General features: G+C 41.5%; 1 protein-coding gene across 1 annotated transcript in view; it reads left to right on the top strand.

The window, feature by feature from the left end:
* The window catches only part of LOC120043971 (corticotropin-releasing factor receptor 1-like), a 223,283-nt gene that overhangs the window by 65,777 nt on the left and 137,011 nt on the right, over window positions 1–20,495 (top strand). Inside the window, exon 2 of the mRNA XM_038988567.1 lies at window positions 9,899–9,986. Within this exon, the coding sequence (XP_038844495.1) occupies window positions 9,899–9,986 (88 nt within the window). The remainder of the gene's footprint in view (window positions 1–9,898; window positions 9,987–20,495) is intronic.

Consider the following 20,495-nt stretch of genomic DNA (forward strand, 5'->3'; position numbering starts at 1 on the left):
GCAGTTCGTAACACAAACCGATGCCTATGGCACCTACTACCATACCCCGGTCAAGGGCACTTAAATCTTTTGTCTTTCCCATTCACCCTCTGAATGGCACACATACACAATCCATGTCTCAATTGTATCAAGGCTTAAAAATCCTTCTTTAAACTGTCTCCTCCCCTTCATCTACACTGATTGCAGTGGATTTAACAAGTGACATCAATAAGGGATCATGGATTTCACCTGGATTCACCTGGTCAGTCTATATCATGGAAAGAGCACGTGTTCTTCATGTTTTGTATACTCAGTGTATATCTCCCATCAAGAAATTCTTCAAATAGATGACATGAGGACAACTATATTATAGAAGAAGTCAATTGATGTTGCATTACATTGTCTCGTGTCAATGGAGAGTGAGCTAATGGAGACATGCTTTTCAACTCATGCCATACGTACTTTGCGTGGGTTGTATCTCTCACGCATCACTACTGTCACACACACAACAGGGGAGAGAAAGAGAGGACATACTCCATTGTTTTTCCAGACTGGGTCATCCAATCAGAGAGAGACTGTGGCAGCTTGAAGTTATAGATAATGCTCTTTAATTTTTCTGCCTGACCAATTGGGTGAAAATAACAGAATGTCTGGTATTTGGATGATGCTTGTGGTATTTGTAGTTTTTGTCATAATATCACATAGCATGATGGAGGATTAGTTGTCTGTGATGTATTAAGACACTTTACTAGACATAAAATCCTTTTAGTGGTTTAGAGTGCTAATACAATGCTAATACATGAATATCTCTCTAACATCCACTCCGCTTTCTCTTGGCCTCTGTAGCATTTTGGCCCTCACAGGCACACACAGGGCTGACTCTTGCCTCTGTGGGGAGGGGTTTGTTGAAACCAACAAACCTCTTACACTCCACAAGAAAAATAGTTATTTCTCAGAATAATTTCAGCCTTCCTTGAACCTGAGGGTTAAGGGGATCATGACAGGGGGTGATGCTGTCTCGTGTTTGGGGGCTCAGGGGTTAGTGGAAGAACAACAATCCCTGGATATCAGTCTTTCCAAAGCAGGGATCATCTCCACTCTATGTGTATCATCCAACTCTATTTGTTCTCAGAACCAACCTGCCAAACAGCCAGCCAGGCAATGTATCAAAACACTGATGGTTGTTCTTGTTGACTGTAGTCAGCTGCAGTGAACCCATTCCTACTGCATGCTCCAGCCCCTGGCTCCATGTCTGTGTGCCTGTCAAGCCTCTTGTTACGCAGCCTCTCCAAGATGGAGTTGGGCCAATGGTGGTGGATGGGGATGAGAATTGAGAGCGTGAGGACAGCATTGCCATTTGTAAGAGCCCAGCGTATATATTACATGTTGTTGGTGCCTGGTACCTATTGTCAGACCTGGATTATCCATTTTACAGACGGCTGCTGCTGCTAACGCTGGTGTATTCAGACAACCCTCTGTGTGTGGCTTAGTCAGTGACCACAGACACACGCAGAAACAGACACACACATACATGGGCACGCACACACACACACACACAGTAACTCTCTCCAACACACACACACACACACACACACACACACACACACACACACACACACACACACACACACACACACACACACACACACACACACACACACACACACACACACACACACACACGCGCATTATCTAATTGAAGAGGATTTTATGAGGTGCCATTCAACTCGCATGGAAAGGCTTCTGGCAAGGCATGTAGAACCCTGTCTGAAACTTTGGATAGTATAAACATTAGATGCATCATGGTTGTGTAATGCCAATGCCATTTGATGTAGCGCAATGTCAATACCATGTGTTTATGCCTTGTTGGTATATAAGGAGGACCAATGTGAATCGCACAACAAGGTAGTTGGGATAAACTCATGTTATTTGTCTAGACTTTAACCAAGAGTCCTAGAATCTCTCCCCTGAAACCAGTGTCCGAACACGGTTCAAAATGCACTTGCCTTCCAGCGTTGTCACATTGTTTTCCGGATTTACCATCAAAAGTTTCCGGGAAGTAGGAGAGCCAGGAATCATGCTGAGAAGCCTGGGAGAGAGTCGTGGGTTTCCGTGGTGCAGCACAGTGGGGAGAGGGAGGGATTTCAGGCACTTGACTTCTCAACCCCAGCGGTTGTTCAGGCAGCTTAGGGTTTTGATACTCTGCGAAGACTGAAGCCCTTTATTTCTTTCAAAACCTGTATCTCTATTCACTCACTATAGTGTGTGGTCAGGTATTATATTTGTAGAACCCTGTATTGTGTGGGACCTTGAAACGTTTTGATGAAGCCACAAAGTGATATTGTGTTTGCACAGACAGTCAGACACTTTAAGGGGATCGGTGGTGGATAAAGGAGTGAAAATTGCCTCTCCGGGTGTTCTTTCATGTCCTGATGGGCTGATTAATAGGCTCTGACCTGGGCACGAACCTGGCTTCACTCACCACACAGGTGCATTGCTGATTGGTTACGAGTGCCATGCCCTGAGCTCTAAAGGAAGCCGTAGCTCAAATCCTCCGTTATATACAAATTAAGATACAATACTGGCTTTGATCTGATTCTACCTCTTTCTGTCCAAGAATGGAAAACAAGAATGGAAAGAATGAAAAACAACATTGTGGCAGTCACTCTGCCTTGATTGAAGGCCTGCTGCCAGCCAGTGTATCAGTTGTATAGCCAGTTGGGCCAGTGTTATCCGGTGAACTCCATTAGACAGATAGGCAGGTAGTCCTCCTGGCACCAATACAATCCACTTTCATTCACAGTCAACAGGAACTCGATAGAAGATCAAGAGCAATTTCCCTGTTGTCCCCTTTCATTGTAGCAATTGCATTTTGACACATACATTTTCATTTTTGAAGATTATTGATAATGAATGTTTTCTGAAGCATCAATGTATGTCTTATTCAGGGTTTATAAAGGCTTCACTAAGACAAAAGTTGTAGTTTGTTTAAAGTGGAACCAGGAAGAATAGTTTATCACATGCACTGACTATGGACAGTCAGAATTAGATTTAGTTTCAACCCTTTTGGCAACTGCAGATTGGGAGCAGGGCTATGGTGGCCTGTTTGAATTACCATGTATTGTTCATTGTTTACACTTTTAGGCTAAGCTGTCGGGGGATTTGCTCATAAAATGAACACTGCTCTGCTGCCAGTACAATTGTGCCTAAAAATGTCTTATATTGTTCTAGTTCTATTTTTATTGCTTTGTGTAAGTTGATTTGACCTTCTCCGTTTGATATTCTGGTAACTAAACCACAGTATTCAGTATTTGCACAAAGTCTTTTCAAACTTGAACAGACCCTCACTCGTTTCACCCCGTCTGCAATAAGAAAACTGCAGAAAAGCCAGAGGGCAGGACAGGACAGGGCACACCGTGTGGTTGTGGCTAATAGAACACTCAAATAAAACTTCCCTAAATGAGGATGTGCAACAGTACTGTAACTTAGTCAGGGTCAGTTGAAACCCAAGTTTGCCTTACGGTTGATCAAGGAGCAAAATTGGTACACTCAGTAAAACAGTCCATCACGAGGGAGACAAATACAAGCGATGGTATCTCACGCAGACTTTCCAAAGCCTGTGAGAAAGCTATCCCTGCTAACACATTTGGTTCCTTTGGAAGTTATGGGAACGGAGCCATACGGTATGTTTCCTGACCGGTAAAACGTAACGTTTTTAAAATGTTCTGAGAAGAGAAGTGAACAAAATCAAATCAAATTTTATTTGTCATGTGCGCCGAATACAACAGGTGTAGGTAGACCTTACAGAGAAATGCTTACTTAAGGCTCGAACCAACAGTGCAATTTTTAAGTAAAAAATAGGTATTAAGTTAACAAAAGATAAGTAAAGAAATAAAAAATAACAGTAAAAAGACAGTGATTTTTTTTTTTTTTGCCTCTTCTGGGAATGTTTTTTTTTACGTTGCAGGGAGGTTCTGAGAATGTTTTACTCTGGTTCCTTGAAAGTTTTTATGGTAGGTTTTATTAACGCTCTTAGAATGGAAATTATAGGTTATTTTGACTTTTTTTTATTTTTTTTATTGTGACTAGGCTTCAGTGAGATTGAAAACTATAATCTTCTATTCTCTATACATCTACATGGAATTAGTCCACTGCGCCACCAGGATGGAGCTAGCACGCCATGTTTTTTTACGCATACAAAGCTCTTCATTTTAGTCTATTGAAACAGACCCCATTTAAAAGGAAGCAAGCGCTCATTAAGACGAATACATCTGAACACACTTATCAAGATAGAGGATAGAGAGAGTTTTGTTGATGCTAAGAACAGAATGTAAAAAAAATTTAAACAACATTCTTTGAACGTTCTCTTGTGGTTTTTATGTTGTTGTTTTCTTAACGTTCTCGGAACAGTTTGAAGACTTTACTTTCCATAGAACTATGAGGAAACCTGTTGGAAACGTTATGCTGAAGTACTGAAATTGCCAAAGAAGAACATTGTTTCTTAATGTTTTTGGAACAATTTGATATCATGACTTTAAAATGAACCACGAGGAAACGTTAATGTGAAGTATTGAAATTCCCACATAAGAACGTTGTTTCTTAATGTTATTGGAACACTTTGAGTACATTACTTTAAATAGAACCATGAGGAAACCTGAAGGAAACATTATGCTGACAGTACTGACATTCCTATAGTAGAACATTGGTTCTTAACATTCTCTGAACTATTTGAGAACGTTCACGGTTTTACATTTCTTAAACATTACCAAAATTGAAATGAAATGTAACCATGTTTGAACTTTTAGGAAAAGTTTGTCAAGTTACTTAAATGTGCTGAGAATGTTGAGAAAGCCAAGCGTCTATCCTGCACCATTACCAGAAAGTTGTGGAAAGGTTATATGCAAAATAACCAAAAGACAACCACACTCTCACCATTTTTAAGAAACATATGCATATTTAAGAAACACATAACGTTCTCAGCTCGGTAGCTACCTTTAAAAGAAACTTCTCAGCATGTAGTGTGTGACAGTTCTTTTTGTGATAGCTTTACCCATGGTTGGCATATAGGCTCCATTTTCCCATAGTGTGCAATCAGTTTCGCTGGAGTGAACCAGAGCGAATCACATGAAGTCAGAGGTGACAACATATGTCTCTGCTGGACAAACCACCTTTAGGTTATGAGTTGAACTCCCTCATGCCTACTCCTCTGTTCTGCTCTGTTGAAAAAATGACTGAGGGCAGAAGGCTGGCTTCCTGTGTTTTCCTTCCTCTCCTCTCCACTCTGCACAGAAGCACTCACTCTGGGCTATGTGTAACTCAGATGTTTGTTGGGGGAGTGTGTGAGTGTGTGTGTGTTGAGGGGGGTGTGGGGGGGTTGTGCGTTCGTGCCAGAGTTTGGAACCAAAATTATTTCCGTTCTGTTCCACTGTTCCGACCAGCAAAATAAAGTTCTGGTTCCACCGTTTTTTACATTTAGCTCATTAAATGACTTCTCCAATCAGTGCGGACAAGGCAGGCAAGCTAGTTGTTTACATGCGTGATGGACAGATGAGTGTAGCCTATGGCGCAAGATGTGTCTGAAGTTTTGTGGGTGGGAAGAGAGCGAGAGAAGGTTGAGAAGGAGGCTTGAAGCACTGGACATCTTGTTATGACATGCATTCTCTGAATTAGAACCACAGAATTATACTTAGGAGGAGCGGCTTCCATAGAGGAACTTTGAATGTCCTTTGAGCTAGCTAGCTAACAAGCTTGTGTGTGCAGAGTGGCACCAGCATTAAAAACAAGTCTTGCCTTTTTGTAGTTAATGAATCCAACGTGAAACGTGATAACTAGGCATATAGTATCCTTAACTAGCTTTAAAAAAGTTGATCCATTCTTCTTTAGCTAGTTTAAAATATATTTCCTGAATCATGCTTGTAACGCCAGTACAGTAGCCTGTACTTCGGAGGGGGAGGGGCAGGTAGCCTAAACACACACAAACACTGGCAAAGATTTTCAGCTTGCAGGAAGACACTGGAATACATTTCTGGGTGACAGAGTGAGGGCTTTGCATAGGCGCTTTGTTGCGTTTTTATGTGGTACTCGAAAAAATGCCTGGAATGTTCCTATGCTTTTAAAACAACATTTCTATTCCAGAACAGTATGGATCACTTTCGTTCCCGTTTCCGTTTCTGTTCCTTGGATCACTTTCTGTTCCGGCTTTCAGTTCTGTTCCCTGAACCTATTCTAACCCCTGGTTTGTGCTCGCATACGTGCATGATATGTGCCTTGATATCTACTTACTAGAGGTGCAGTTTGTGAGTGACAGAAGTTTCTTTGCTCCTTGTGGATTGGGATTCATTAGCTCAGACATTCTTTCTAACTTTGGTTTGAGAGTGATTCACAGATCTGTTTCTGATTTAGCAAAAATCCCCCATGGGACGGGTTCTTTTCTCATGCTTTTGATATTAAGAATGGAGACTTCCCATTTGACTCCACCCAAATTGAGGCGAGCAGATTTTTGGGGGATTTAAAAAAAATCAGAAGCCAGCTGATAAGTATTTCACATGTCACGTTCCTGACCTGTTTTCTGTTAGTTTTTGTATGTGTTAGTTGGTCAGGACGTGAGTTTGGGTGGGCAGTCTATGTTTTCTGTTTCTATGTTGGTTAATGGGTACCTAATATGGCTCTCAATTAGAGGCAGGTGTGTGTCGTTTCCTCTGATTGAGAGTCATATTAAGGTAGGTGTTTTCACACTGTTTGTTGTGGGTGGTTGTCTTCCGTGTCTGTGTATGTTGCGCCACACGGGACTGTTCTCGGTATGTTTGTTCGTTCGGTTTTTGTGTAGTCAGTTTTCCTGTTATTGCGTTCTTCGTGTTTCATGTAAGTTCGTCGTCCAGGTCTGTCTACATCGTTTATTTGTTTTGTTAATTATTCAAGTGTAGTTCGTTTTTTCGTCTTGTTTAATAAATCATGTCATTTCACAACGCTGCGCCTTGGTTCAATCCATGCTCCTCCTCTTCGGATGAAGAGGAGGAGGAACACCGTTACATCACATTTAAACTGACAACTGCACTTTAAATGTATACATTTTTGAACACACGCAAACACACTCACTCCTACCCACTTTGCTTAGGAGAAGGATTAAGTTGTATAGAATACTACATGGGCATAATGAGTCAATGACCCCTGGATATGTCTCCATGCCAACCTGCCCATGACCCCTGGATATATTTCCATGTCAACCTCCCCATGACCCCTAGATATACAGTAGCTCCTTGCCAACCCAGATTTACCTCTCTCTCTCTCTCTAGGGACTAGGGATATATAGGTACTACAATGACTTGGGATTTAGGGACAACAAAGAATACAAAGTCCCCACCATTCTGTCACCCTTAATTGTCTTTGTTTTTATCAACCATGTACTTATTCAAATGGATTATAAAGTTGGCATTACTTAGCACAGAAGTGTTATGCTTGGTAAGATATTCCTCATGTGTGAAAGATACCTGCTGTGCATCATCTTCACACCACATGGCAGTGTCTGAATTAGTTGAGTGAATTAAATTAATTAATGTTGTACTGTATTGGCCAGCTGCAGTGATGATGTGTGGTCATTATGCGGCATTAGAGTGCATTACTGTAGATCCACGGCTAAGATGTTGCCAAACATGCTAATTATGTGAATGTCAGTCAAGAAGTACTTTGATGAACGTGTGATTGCATTATCAAGGCTGACACAGTTTTAGTAAAGATTGATTTATCAAATATTCTGCCAGCTTATTACTATGGAAGACTGCATACAGTGGAACTACATTTCTTAGAAAATTACCATGGAAAAGCAAACTAGTTTTTCAGACAGTTCCACTACTATCCACCGCAGAATAGTAATTTAACACTTGGGAAAGATTCCACGTCTTGCTCATCCTGTTTTTAAGCTGAAGGTTATGCCAGAACATGCTACTGACACAGAGCACCATTTTGTTGTGATAATGAATCACAGTTAAGAGACAGAGCATATAAGTAGAGCTCCCTGAGAGGATAAATAATGTTTCAAGTGCAGCTCCTTGTGACACACTCTGAATTCTGAATTCTTCTTTCATAAACAAGGACACAAGCAAAGCAAACAAGCAAGCAGATGAGGTTACATAAAAACCCCATTAATGTTCTCAAGCAGTCAAGGCTATTTTGAGTGTACTGGCTCAACGGCAGACCAGGCCCCTGTGTGTGTTTTTTATCTTATATTCTTGCTTCCTCTCTTCACGGATTATTGCATTCCAATTTCAACATATTACGAAATGTAGGTCACAAATCAATTTAGTGTCATTTGTAGGAAACCTCAGAGGTGGGATGGGGGTAGGAGGAGGGGAGCAGGGTCTTAGATTAGCAGGCCACCGCCTCTTTTCCTCTTCTCTGTCTGGGTGTGTGGGCATTGAAATACCTTTTTCCTCGACGAAGGGCCTCAGCGCCTATGGCGATAGAGGCTCTTCACATGCGACCGACCACAGAAAGAATGGGCGGTTTGAGTTTATGAAATACGGCCTGCATGGGTTTCATTTAGCCATCCTTGCAACAGGTGGAAAACATGTATTTTCCCCAACATTTTTATTCCGCCAACAATTTGGCTCGCGGGTGATTTTATTTGCCCCCCCCCCCCACCCCCAAGTTAAAAATAAATAAATACAATTTAATTGTTGGACAGCAAATCAGCTCTAAGTGATTTTAATTTTGTAAATCTGTTCCGAAGTATTCCCACGCATAGTAGAGATACAGGTAACTTCCAAAATAAAGGAATCCCCAACATAAAGTGTCTTAATAGAACTTTGGGCCACCACAAGCCAGAACAGTTTCAATGCACCTTGGCAAGTGTCTGGAACTCTAGAAAAGGGATACGTCGCCATTCTTCCATGGGAAATTCCATCATTTTTAGTCAATTATTATATATGTTTGGGCTTCTTGCGTACAATTTGCAGTCTACAAATGATGTGTGATTATCTTCCTGCCCCCTGAACATTTGCTCAAGAACAAATTGGCCTGTGGCTGAATCTAGTTGATGATTCCTGGCCTATAGGGATATTTATGTATCTACTGCATATGTTTCCCTAGGTGTGTACATGTTTATTTAACCTTTATTTAACTATGCAAGTCAGTTAAGAACAAATTCTAATTTACAATGAGAGCCTACTCCGGCCAAACCCTAACGACGCTGAGCCAATTGTGCGCCGCCCTATGGGATTCCCAATCACAGCCGGTTGTGATACAGCCTGGAATCGAACCAGGGTCTGTAGTGACACCTCTAGCACTGAGAGGCAGTGCCGTAGACCACTGCGCCACTCGTGAGGGCCAGGGTACTCAGAAGGGAAAGGGTGCAATACATGTGAATATATTCTTTACAGCCTACATGACAAGCTAGTGCAATATGCATGCATAAATTACATAAATGTTTGTACTTCAGGTTCAATGGAACGTGCTGAAAGTTTTAACTCTGCAGGTTGTTCGTTATACTGTACGTCAGGCAACCCTATAGGGAAGTAATGTATATAAATAACATGAACAATTCATGCCACAAATGTAAAATATGTGCATAAAACCAACATGTAAAATGAATGTACTATTTTACGATGCTGAGACTGGGAGTATGTCTGATAGTCAATTCATTTGATACATTAGCATCATTTTTTATTCAGTGAACAGCATAGAAATGCACTTTTGGGAACTTGGGGATATTTTCTGCCTTTTTGTGTGGGAGGTAGGCTGACTAATGCTAGACACTAGACATAGTGTCTGCCTATGTTTCCCTCGTCTCAAGTCGACAGTGAAGTTCACATCAGTACTAAACTTATGTCATCTGTCTTTTAGATAACAATGTGTTTTACCCCAGTTCCAGAAACAGACTGACTAGACTTGTTTTCTCTTTATTTATTTCTCTTTTCCTTTTCAGGTGCTGACCATCTGGGCTGTGGTGATCTCTGGGACAACGGCTGACCTGACCTGTGATACACTGCTCCTGCTGTCCACCAATCTCACTGGTGAGGCCCTCCTCCAATCGTCTAAGGACAGTTTTCTATGTGGGCGGGGAATATGGTGGAGGAACATTTTTGATGGTCTATCATGTTAAATAGAGAGTTGAATCATTCTGAGTTTATCCCATCACTGAATAGGCACTGGTGGAATACTGTACATAGGCAACAAGAGTCATTATTGGTCCGTCCACAGCATCAGTGGCCAACAGCAATGCAATTGAGCAAGAATGTGATCCCAATAGAAGTCAATATGCACTTTGTAGTCCCAATCACCTATAATAACACAAAGCTTTCAAAACGTTTTTTTTTTTTTTAAATGGGGGGCTGAACGCAATGATTCCTCATGTGTTTTTCTGCTCCTCATTAAGAAAAATAAGATTTGGGTCTTGGAGGTATGGTTCGATGTGGGTGTGTTACGTTCACTATATCGTACCCTGGCAGTTATTGTTGTTTGTCCCTATTGAGTCATGGTAGCAACCATTTTCCTTCAAAATAGTCCGAATTAATTAAGATAAATCAAGAAGTCTGTAATTAACTTCAACGTTTTTTCCCGAGGAGGTCTTGGTCGTTCAATTTGATATCTAGCTAAGGTGTCTGGTGCGGTATTTCTCAAGTACATTTTTTTTGCATGAAAACTAGAAGTGCACTGCAGTATCGAGTCAGCTACTACTACGCTCAATACTGATTTTCTGCTGCTCATTAAGGCTACCTATTGCCAGAGTACAGTATGCGTCTGTCTGGCAGTGTTTCATAGGGAATCATGTTACAAAGTAAATTGCGGTGAGACACAAGGTGCTCGCAAATGTGTTTAGATTTTTTTTATATTGAATATTGGCAGTTTGGATGCATGTGTGCATTGTCTCCATTTGTAATTTTGCCAAAACAAAGTGGCAGACTCGAGTGATTACAATCAAACACATCAGCAAGTTGCAACTCAATAAGCTTAGGGGCCAAGTGTTCTTTCAACATAACATTGGCGACGTGTTGTCTTATGTAAACAAGTCAGTAGTTTGAGAAACAGACGCCTCAACTGGCAGCTTCATTAAATAGTACCCGCAAAACACCAGTCTCAACGTCAATAGTGAAGAGGCGACTCCGGGATGCTGGCCTTCGAGGCAGAGTTCCTCTGTCCAGTGTCTGTGTTCTTTTGCCCATTTGAATCTTTTATTTTTATTGGCCAGTCTGAGATATGGCTTTTTCTTTGAAACTCTGCCTAGAAGGCCAGCCTCCCGGAGTCGCTTCTTCACTGTTGACGTTGACACTGGTGTTTTGCTTGACTACATGACAAAGGCGTGGGCAGGAGATTTCCATAGGCTGTGGGATCTTATTGCATGAGCAGTTTATCAAGACTGTCTAAACATCTGCGATGGTGATGGGACTTAGAGTTGCACCTCAGTTACCCTCAGTATCGATCTATGAGTAGTCTGTGATGATTGCAGTCTCTTTTCCATAAAGATTAGCCTTCCCACCCCCACACCTCTCACCCGTCACCCTCCACTTTCACTTCAAAGGCCAATCTAAAAGATTATGTGGAGCAGTTGCTCTGTGCCGTATGTGTGAACACAATGTGTTTGAGGACTTGATTTTGGTGGAGCTCAGATCCGATAAGATCTATGAAGATGGATTATCTCTAAGTTATTAGAGACTACGTGTGGAAGAGATGTCATGTTATAGAGCACACTTCATAGACCCGTCTTTATAGCTTCTTATGAGGGTTTGACCGACAAGATTCAAGACTCATTTGACCTGTAATGCAACGATAGTTTGACCTGTAGCACAAACCTTCAGACAGGTGTACAGTCGTGGCCAAAAGTTTTGAGAATGACACAAATATTTCATTTCACAAAGTCTGCTGCTTCAGTGTCTTTAGATATTTTTGTCAGATGTTACTATGGAATACTGAAGTATAATTACAAGCATTTCATAAGTGTCAAAGGCTTTTATTGACAATTACATGAAGTTGATGCAAAAAGTCAATATTTGCAGTGTTGAACCTTATTTTTCAAGACCTCTGCAATCCGCCTTGGCATGCTGTCAATTAACTTCTGGGCCACATCCTGACTGATGGCAGCCCATTCTTGCATAATCAATGCTTGGAGTTTGTCAGATTTTGTGGGTTTTTGTTTGTCCACCCGCCTCTTGAGGATTGACCACAAGTTCTCAATGTGGGGAGGTCTGGGGAGTTTCCTGGCCATGGACCCAAAATATCAATGTTTTGTTACCCGAGCCACTTAGTTATCACCTTTGCCTTCTGGCAAGGTGCTCCATCATGCTGGAAAAGGCATTGTTTGTCACCAAACTATTCCTGGATGGTTGGGAGAAGTTGCTCTCGGAGGATGTGTTGGTACCATTCTTTACTCATGGCTGTGTTCTTAGGCAAAATTGTGAGTGAGCCCACTCCCTTGGCTGAGAAGCAACCCCACACATGAATGGTCCTCGGTTGCTTTACTGTTGGCATGACACAGGACTGATGGTAGCGCTCACCTTGTCTTCTCCGGACAAGCTTTTTTCTGGATGCCCCAAACAATCGGAAAGGGGATTCATCAGAGAAAATGACTTTACCCCAGTCCTCAGCAGTCCAATCCCTGTACCTTTTGCAGAAAATCAGTCTGTCCCTGATGTTTTTCCTGGAGAGAAGTGGCTTCTTTGCTGCCCTTCTTGACACCAGGCCATCCTCCAAAAGTCTTCACCTCACTGTGCGTGCAGATGCACTCACACCGGCCTGCTGCCATTCCTGAGCAAGCTCTGTACTGGTGGTGCCCCAAATCAACTTTAGGAGCCTTCTTCACAACAACTGAACCGCTCTCCTTGAAGTTCTTGATGATCCGATAAATGGTTGATTTAGGTGCAATGGCAGCAATATCCTTGCCTGTGAAGCCCTTTTTGTGCAAAGCAATGATGACGGCACGTGTTTCCTTGCAGGTAACCATGGATGACAGAGGAAGAACAATGATTCCAAGCACCACCCTCCTTTTGAAGCTTCCAGTCTGTTATTCAAACTCAATCAGCATGACAGAGTGATCTCCAGCCTTGTCCTCGTCAACACTCACATCTGTGTTAATGAGAGAATCACTGACATGATGTCAGCTGGTCCTTTTGTGGCAGGGCTGAAATGCAGTGGAAATGTTTTTTGGGGTTTCAGTTCATTTGCATGGCAAATGAACAATTCATCTGATTACTCTTCATAACATTCTGGAGTATATGCAAAATTGCCATCATACAAACTGAGGTAGCAGACTTTGTGAAAATTAATATTTGTGTCATTCTCAAAACTTTTGGCCACGAGTGTACAGTTGGCTACACAGAGGGCCATAAAAAGTGAAGAGCTTTAACGTCAGAGCATCGAGGATATCATGTCAAGCACATTATCTAGACATGTCAAAGATGACATCATCCATATCTCCCACTCACCATGATAGTGTTTGAAATGGGATTCAATGGGGGAAAAAATTTGTCATTTCTTTGTTTCCCTTTTACCCAGTCTGTTAAAAGATGGTTACTGAGAAAGGATGCCAAATATATTTTCTCAAAAATGTATCATACATTTTCACATGAAATTGTCAGCCACCACAGAGGATAGGTTATTTTGTGTCTCAGAGGAAAAGGTCAGAAATATTGCTGGATATAGAGTTTACACAGAACAAAATGTAACAGTTTCTTTCTTCAACTGTCATTCTCATGTCATGAGGTCACCACCTTCTCCTAGAGCACTCTTGGGAAATCAACAATGCAAAAGTTCTGAGATGACACACAACGAACGGGAACATAGTCTTCCCTGCCCATCAGACAATTTTTCAGAGCAATTTATTCCTTATCTTTTCAACTTCCACATGAAAGGTGAAAACACAACTTAGGGATGGGCATGAATGACATATTACAATTTTTTTATTTTTTTTATTTCACCTTTATTTAACCAGGTAGGCTAGTTGAGAACAAGTTCTCATTTGCAACTGCGACCTGGCCAAGATAAAGCATAGCAGTGTGAACAGACAACAACACAGAGTTACACATGGAGTAAACAATAAACAAGTCAATAACATAGTAGGAGAAAAAAAAGAAAAAAGAAAAGAGAATCTATATACAATGTGTGCAAAAGGCATGAGGAGGTAGGCAATAAATAGGCCATAGGAGCGAATAATTACAATTTAGCAGATTAACACTGGGGTGATAAATCATCAGATGATCATGTGCAAGTAGAGATACTGGTGTGCAAAAGAGGCATGACAATATACTACTCCAAAATACCCCAAAGACCAATGTATCAAAATCAAATAAAACATACTTCTGCAAAGTATTATATTTAATTAACATACATGTATTTTCTTTTTTAGAATGCAAAAATACAATTTGCAAGTAGCCAGCCGAAAAGCAACAACATTCTCAGTAACGTTACGGAAACGTCTTACTTACTATGACTGTGATATGTTGTTGTTCATCTACCTAAGTTCAATGCACTGTTACTCTGGAGAAGTGTCTGCTAAATTACCAAAATGTAAAGGTATATGTGAAAATTAACTGCAAAGCACACTGGGAACTGTCATTGGCCTAGTTTAGCGGTCATCAGAGTAATACTCAGCATGCTTTGCAATTATAATATTTTAGATATACAGTGCATTTGGAAATTATTCAGAGCCCATTAATTTTTCCACATTTTGTTATGTTTCAGCCTTATTCTAAAATGGATTAAAAAAATGTTTTTAAATACTAATCAATCTACACACAATACCCCATAATGACAAAGGATTCTTTTTTATTTTTTTAAATGTCAAATTTACATAACTTTTCAGACCCTTTACTCTGTACTTTGTTGAAGCAAGCTTTGCACACCTGTATTTGGGGAGTTTTTCCCATTCTTCTCTGCAGATCCTCTCAAGCTCTGTCAGGTTGGATGGGGAGTGTCGCTGCACAGCTATTTGAAGGTCTTTCCAGAGATGTTAGATCGGGTTCAATTACAGGCTCTGGCTGGGCCACTTAAGGACATTCAGAGACTTATCCCGAAGCCACTCTTGCATTGTCTTGGCTGTGTGCTTATGGTTGTTGTCCTGTTGGAAGGTGAACCTTCGCCACAGTCTGAGGTCCTGAGCACTCTGGAGCAGGTTTTCATCAAGGATCTCTCTGTACTTTGCTCCGTTCATCTTTCCCTCAATCCTGACTAGTCTCCCAGTCCCTGAGGCTAAAAAACATCCCCATAGCATGATTCTGCCACCAACATGCTTCACCATAGGGATGGTGCCAGGTTCCCTCCAAACATGACGCTTGCCATTCAGGAACAAAGAGTTCAAAAAGGTGCCTTTTGGCAACCTCCAAGCTGGCTGTCATGTGCTTTTTACTGAGGAGTGGCTTCCGTCTGGCCGTTCTATCATAAAGGTCTGATCGGTGGAGTGCTGTAGAGATGGTTGTCCTTCTGGAAGGTTATCCCATCTCCCCAGAGGAACTCTGGAACTCTGTCAGAGTGACCATCGGGTTCTTGCTCACCTCCCTGACCAAGGCCTCTCCTCATAATGCTTAGTTTGGTCGGGTGGCCAGGTCTAGGAAGAGTCTTGGGTGTTCCAAACTTCTTCCATTTAAGAATGATGGAGGCCACTGTCTCTTGGGGATCTTCAATGCTGCAGAAATGTTTTGTCACCTTCCCCAGATCTGTGCCTCGACGCAATCCTGTCTCGGAGCTCTACGTACATTTCTTTCGACCTCATGGCTTAGTTTTTGCTCTGACATGCACTGTCTATGTGGGACCTTATATAGACAGATGTGTGCCTTTCCAAATCATGTCCAATCAATTGTATTTACCACAGGTGGACTCCAATCAAATTGTAGAAACATCTCAAGGATGATCAATGGACACAAGATGCACCTGAGCTCAATTTCAAGTCTCATAGCAAAGGGTCTGAATACTTATACATTTGCAACCAAAAATCAGTTTTTGCTTTGTCATTATGGGGTATTGTGTGTAGATTGATGATAGAAAAAGTAATTGAATCCATTTCAGAATAAGGCTGTAAATGTAACAAAATGTTGAAAAGGAAAGGGGTCTGAATACTTTCCAAATGCACTGTTCATTTAGCAGACACTTTCATCACACAGTAGCGCCATCAGACTTTTGATACCAATGTAGGGTGAAAGAGGACAACAAAAATGTTAACAGCTATATGAAAAATTGTATAGAAAAGTATTTTGAAAACAGAAATGACAGCTTTCGAAATATCTTGTTCGAAAATACATTGAGTGTAGTTCATCCCAGTGTAATACAAAATGCAAAATACTCAGAAGAAATTCAAATACGTATTTCACATACAGTACATGTAACAGAAATACTGCCCATCTCTGACGAGACTAGAGCTTTGCAAATAAACTATGCAAATACAGTGGGGTTCCAAAATTATTGACACCCTTGATAAGATGAGCAAAAAGTATTGTATAAAATAAATAATTCAAATACTGAGTTACATTGTATGTTCCCAAAAAATATATTTTATACTAATACAATTGCTCAGAGAAAGAGATTTGGTTTAACAAGTAATATATCTTAAAAAATAAACACTTTTTTTTCAATACCTTTCAATACCTCACCTTGCGAAGATAACTGCACTGAGCTGTTGTATGAGTTGGAGAACACATTGGGAGGGAGCTTAGACCATTCCCCCCTACACAATCCTTCTTAATACAAAATCCTTCTACATCCTTGGTATCCCTCGTCTGCGCTTATGGACTTCCTTCTGCAATTCAAACCACCAGTTTTTATTGGGTTTGAAGTTCTGATACTGAGATGGCCATTGCAAAATGTTGATGTTGTGGCCAATTAACCACTTCTTTGTGGATTTTGATTTGTGCTTGGGGATTTACAAAGAATGTATTACTTGTTAAACAAAATCTTGTACAATTGTATTAGTATAAAATAATATAATAAAAAAAAACGTTTGCATACAATATAGCTCAGTATTTGCCTAGTTAAATAAAGGTTTAAAAAAACGCTGATGAAGCTGCACTATTGATGTTGTCTCCCTTGAATTAGCCTGCTAATTGGATGGAAGCCATTTTCAACTAATGCAATAAGCAATTTTCTTCTTCCTTTAAGGATCAAATTAGCTTGTGTGCAATTAACTATTTGTGGCAGTTGGACCAGCGAGCGATGGTTCAGTAACACGCATGCCCCCCCCCCCCCCCCCCACACACACACACACACACACACACATACACAGTGCCCAGTTCTTTAATTAGCCTTAAGTGCTTTTGAAGGGATATCGAAGGATAAGATGCACATTAGCCACTACTTGGTTGCAATTAAGCAGCTTAGTAAAAAGCATGAATAATGCATAGTCCTTTTTTATCCATAGCCTTTATGAGCACCCTGTTGACCTACAAAGGGAAGATACTGTGGCAAATTGTTATGAGCAGAGAAAAGAGGGGAACGTGATGATAGTGGCTTATGATTAAGGTCATTGCAGTGCTGAGAAAGAACACTGAGGATGTCTAATAGACAAGCTATTAACGCAGAGAGAAATCATCGACTTTGTTTAACACAATCGTCTCAGCCCACTTCAATAAACTGTTCTAAGAACTGCTGTTTAGAAGTCAGCGCAATCAAGGGCAATGGCTGGCTGGCGTCAATAGACGTTGACATATCAAACTTGTGGGTGGGGGGGGGGGGGGGGGGGTTGTGCAGCAGTTGTTCTGTTTCCATGGTGACTATTCAACAGAAAACTTAAATAGGGATATGTACAGCGGCCCCCTCACATTATTACTTGCTGCTGTGTACACTTAATAGTTCCAGTAAGATATGAACACCCTCCATAATTGTATAGCTGGTTGTTTATTCTATAGGTTTTGTCATTTCATTCACAAAATTCAGAGCATGTTTTCCTATGGATTTGATTTTCCTTCCCACCAATGCTCATCATATATCCTGCTATCTGCAGTAGAGGATGTTTACTCCCTTCCACATGTCAAGAGAGTACTCTGTCTCTCTCTCTCTCTCTCATCTCTCCCTCTCTCTCCTTTTCTGTCTCATTCTCTCTCTCTCATCTCTCTCTCCCTCTCTCTCTCTCTCTCTCTGGCTCCATCCATCTCTGATATCTGTGCCCGTTAAACAGAGGGAAGCTTTGGGAAAGTATGTGGATCAAATAGTGATTAACATCTCATCTCAGATTTCATGAATCAATGTCTGTCTCCCTATAATGGGCCTCTGAAGGCCATGACTTATCAGTGCTATTACACCAACAAGTTGTTGTTGAATTGGTTGTAGTATTGAACGTCTCCCTTAAAAACTTTCTGACATGACTACCATAAGTAATTCCTACATTCTAGCCTATTTGTATTTATCCCGGAATTGCCTGGGTAGATCTCTTATCTACATAGCTTATCCTGTACTCATCACACAGTTACTAATAGCTTTCAGTGTGTGGGAGAGAGAGAGAGCGGTACTGCCTATCCTGCCTATCCATCAATCTTCACAGTAAGCCAATTATTGAGAACAAAAAGCTTGATTTTTTTACTTGAAATGGTGTGAAAAGATGATTGCAACTGTTTTAGGCTCTGTTTCTAACATCTGCGGTTTGCATGAGTCATAGTTTATTAATTGAGCAATAATCTTGTCAAGTTGCGTTACGCCAGTCAGCGGTGAAATGAATCACTGGAACGTGTGTGTGGGATGACTCGCTCACATGAATGAATGCAAGGAATAATTATTGGTGCGTGAGCACAGCATTTAGGTGAGTGGTAGGGCTGGATCAGTTTTTTTTTAGAACCCGGAGAGTTGACTGAGAACACATTCACAGCAACAGCCTGGGGAATAGTTACAAGCTGGGGATAATTAGGTGGCCATGATGGTACGAGGGACAGAACTGAGCCAGAACACTGGGTTTAACACCCCTACTCTTACAATAATGAATGACCTAAGAGAGTCAGGACACCTGTTCAATGTCCCATCAGAAAGACAGCACCCTACACAGGGCAATGTCCCCAATTACTGTTCTGGTGTATTGGGGATATTTACTTTTAGACCAGAGGAAAGAGTACCTCCTACTGGCCCTCCAACACCACTTCTAGCAGCATCTGGTCCCCAATCCATGACCAACCCTGCTTAGCTTCAGAGGCAAGCCAGCAGAGGGATGCAGGATGGAATGCTGTTGACAATTGTTATGATAGCTGGTTTAGAGGCAACAGTACCACCGGTGCACTGAAGAGTGGCACCTTTCTCTAGTAGTTGTGTGATATTTGAGTTCTTGATATAATTTGAGACCAGTGTGAAGGGTATACTCTGAGAGCTACAGTAGGGTGACTAGCTGGAGGACAACTCTGACTCTGACCTCTCTTCATCTGCGTTCAGTCAGCCGCACTGACCCCGTCTGGTAGAATAGAGGGCATTGACCTCTGCTACTGAACAGAAGACCATCATGAGATGGGACTTGGTCTTGGGAGATGGGTGATCTATTAGATTGCCCATTGAATACATACAGTACTGTGAAATGATTGTTTATTGAGATGGAAAAGCAAATTCAATACTGTGTATCTCTATGGGTTTTTCGAGGTATCAGAGAGATCACAGGGATCCGTTTGTACTGTATTGGCTCTGAGCCTGTATAGGTTGCAGGGCATGTTATCTCAATGGCCTGGTCCTTTGACATATAATCTACCCATGCAGGGGCTCACTGAACCTGAAAGCTCCCTCAACCAAGGGTATAGGATCACTAGGGACCTGCAGTCTCTCTGGAATGATTGCCTGAGTCCCAAATGGCACCCTATGTAGTGCACTAGTTTTGACCAGGGCCCATAGGGTTCTGGTCAAAAGTAGTGCACTATGTAGGGAATAGGGTGCATCCTCTCTAATTATAACTATTTATAATGGATGGACTGTCACAAGCCATGTCCAGAGCCTGTTCCCTGTTAGGGGAGGATGTTATGGTAATGTTTGTGGAGCGTGGACACAGTCATCACGAGTGAGTACGTCCCTGGGGAATTCCTCTATTATAGAATGATTCTGAAGATGGATTGTAGGACTTGTGTTATCAATGTAGTAACACACGTGCTGTGTGTGCTGTCTGTGTGACCTACCCTCCAACTAGCAGACCGCAAGTCCTCACAGTCCTCACAGTGCTCGCAGTGTGTGGACATGCGGTCCGTTGGTTAGAGGGTTAGTGTGTGTGTGTGTGTGTGTGTGTGTGTGTGTGTGCATGCGTGCGTGCTAAGTGATTGGATGTGTGTCTGTGTGTGTCTTTCTCTGAACATAACACAACCGTTTATGTTGAAATCATGTGCTTGGGCCAACTTGTTTTATGTCAGTGGATGGCAGCCACAGTGGCAGTTAGAGGGAACAGACTGAAGGCCTAAGAGACAAGCCTTTAGGAGCTGTGAAAATGCATCGTAAATATCAACCATCACATCAACATTACACGGCCTACTAGCAAGGCCAAGTCGCACATACTGAACATGAACATGGACTCCCACCAAAATGGGATATGAATCCACCAAAGATACAGGATGAATCATGGAAACAGTTAGCAGTGTTTTGAGGATGCAATG

This window comes from Salvelinus namaycush, chromosome 3 (genome assembly GCF_016432855.1).
Source record: "Salvelinus namaycush isolate Seneca chromosome 3, SaNama_1.0, whole genome shotgun sequence".
NCBI classification, from domain to species: Eukaryota; Metazoa; Chordata; class Actinopteri; order Salmoniformes; family Salmonidae; genus Salvelinus; species Salvelinus namaycush.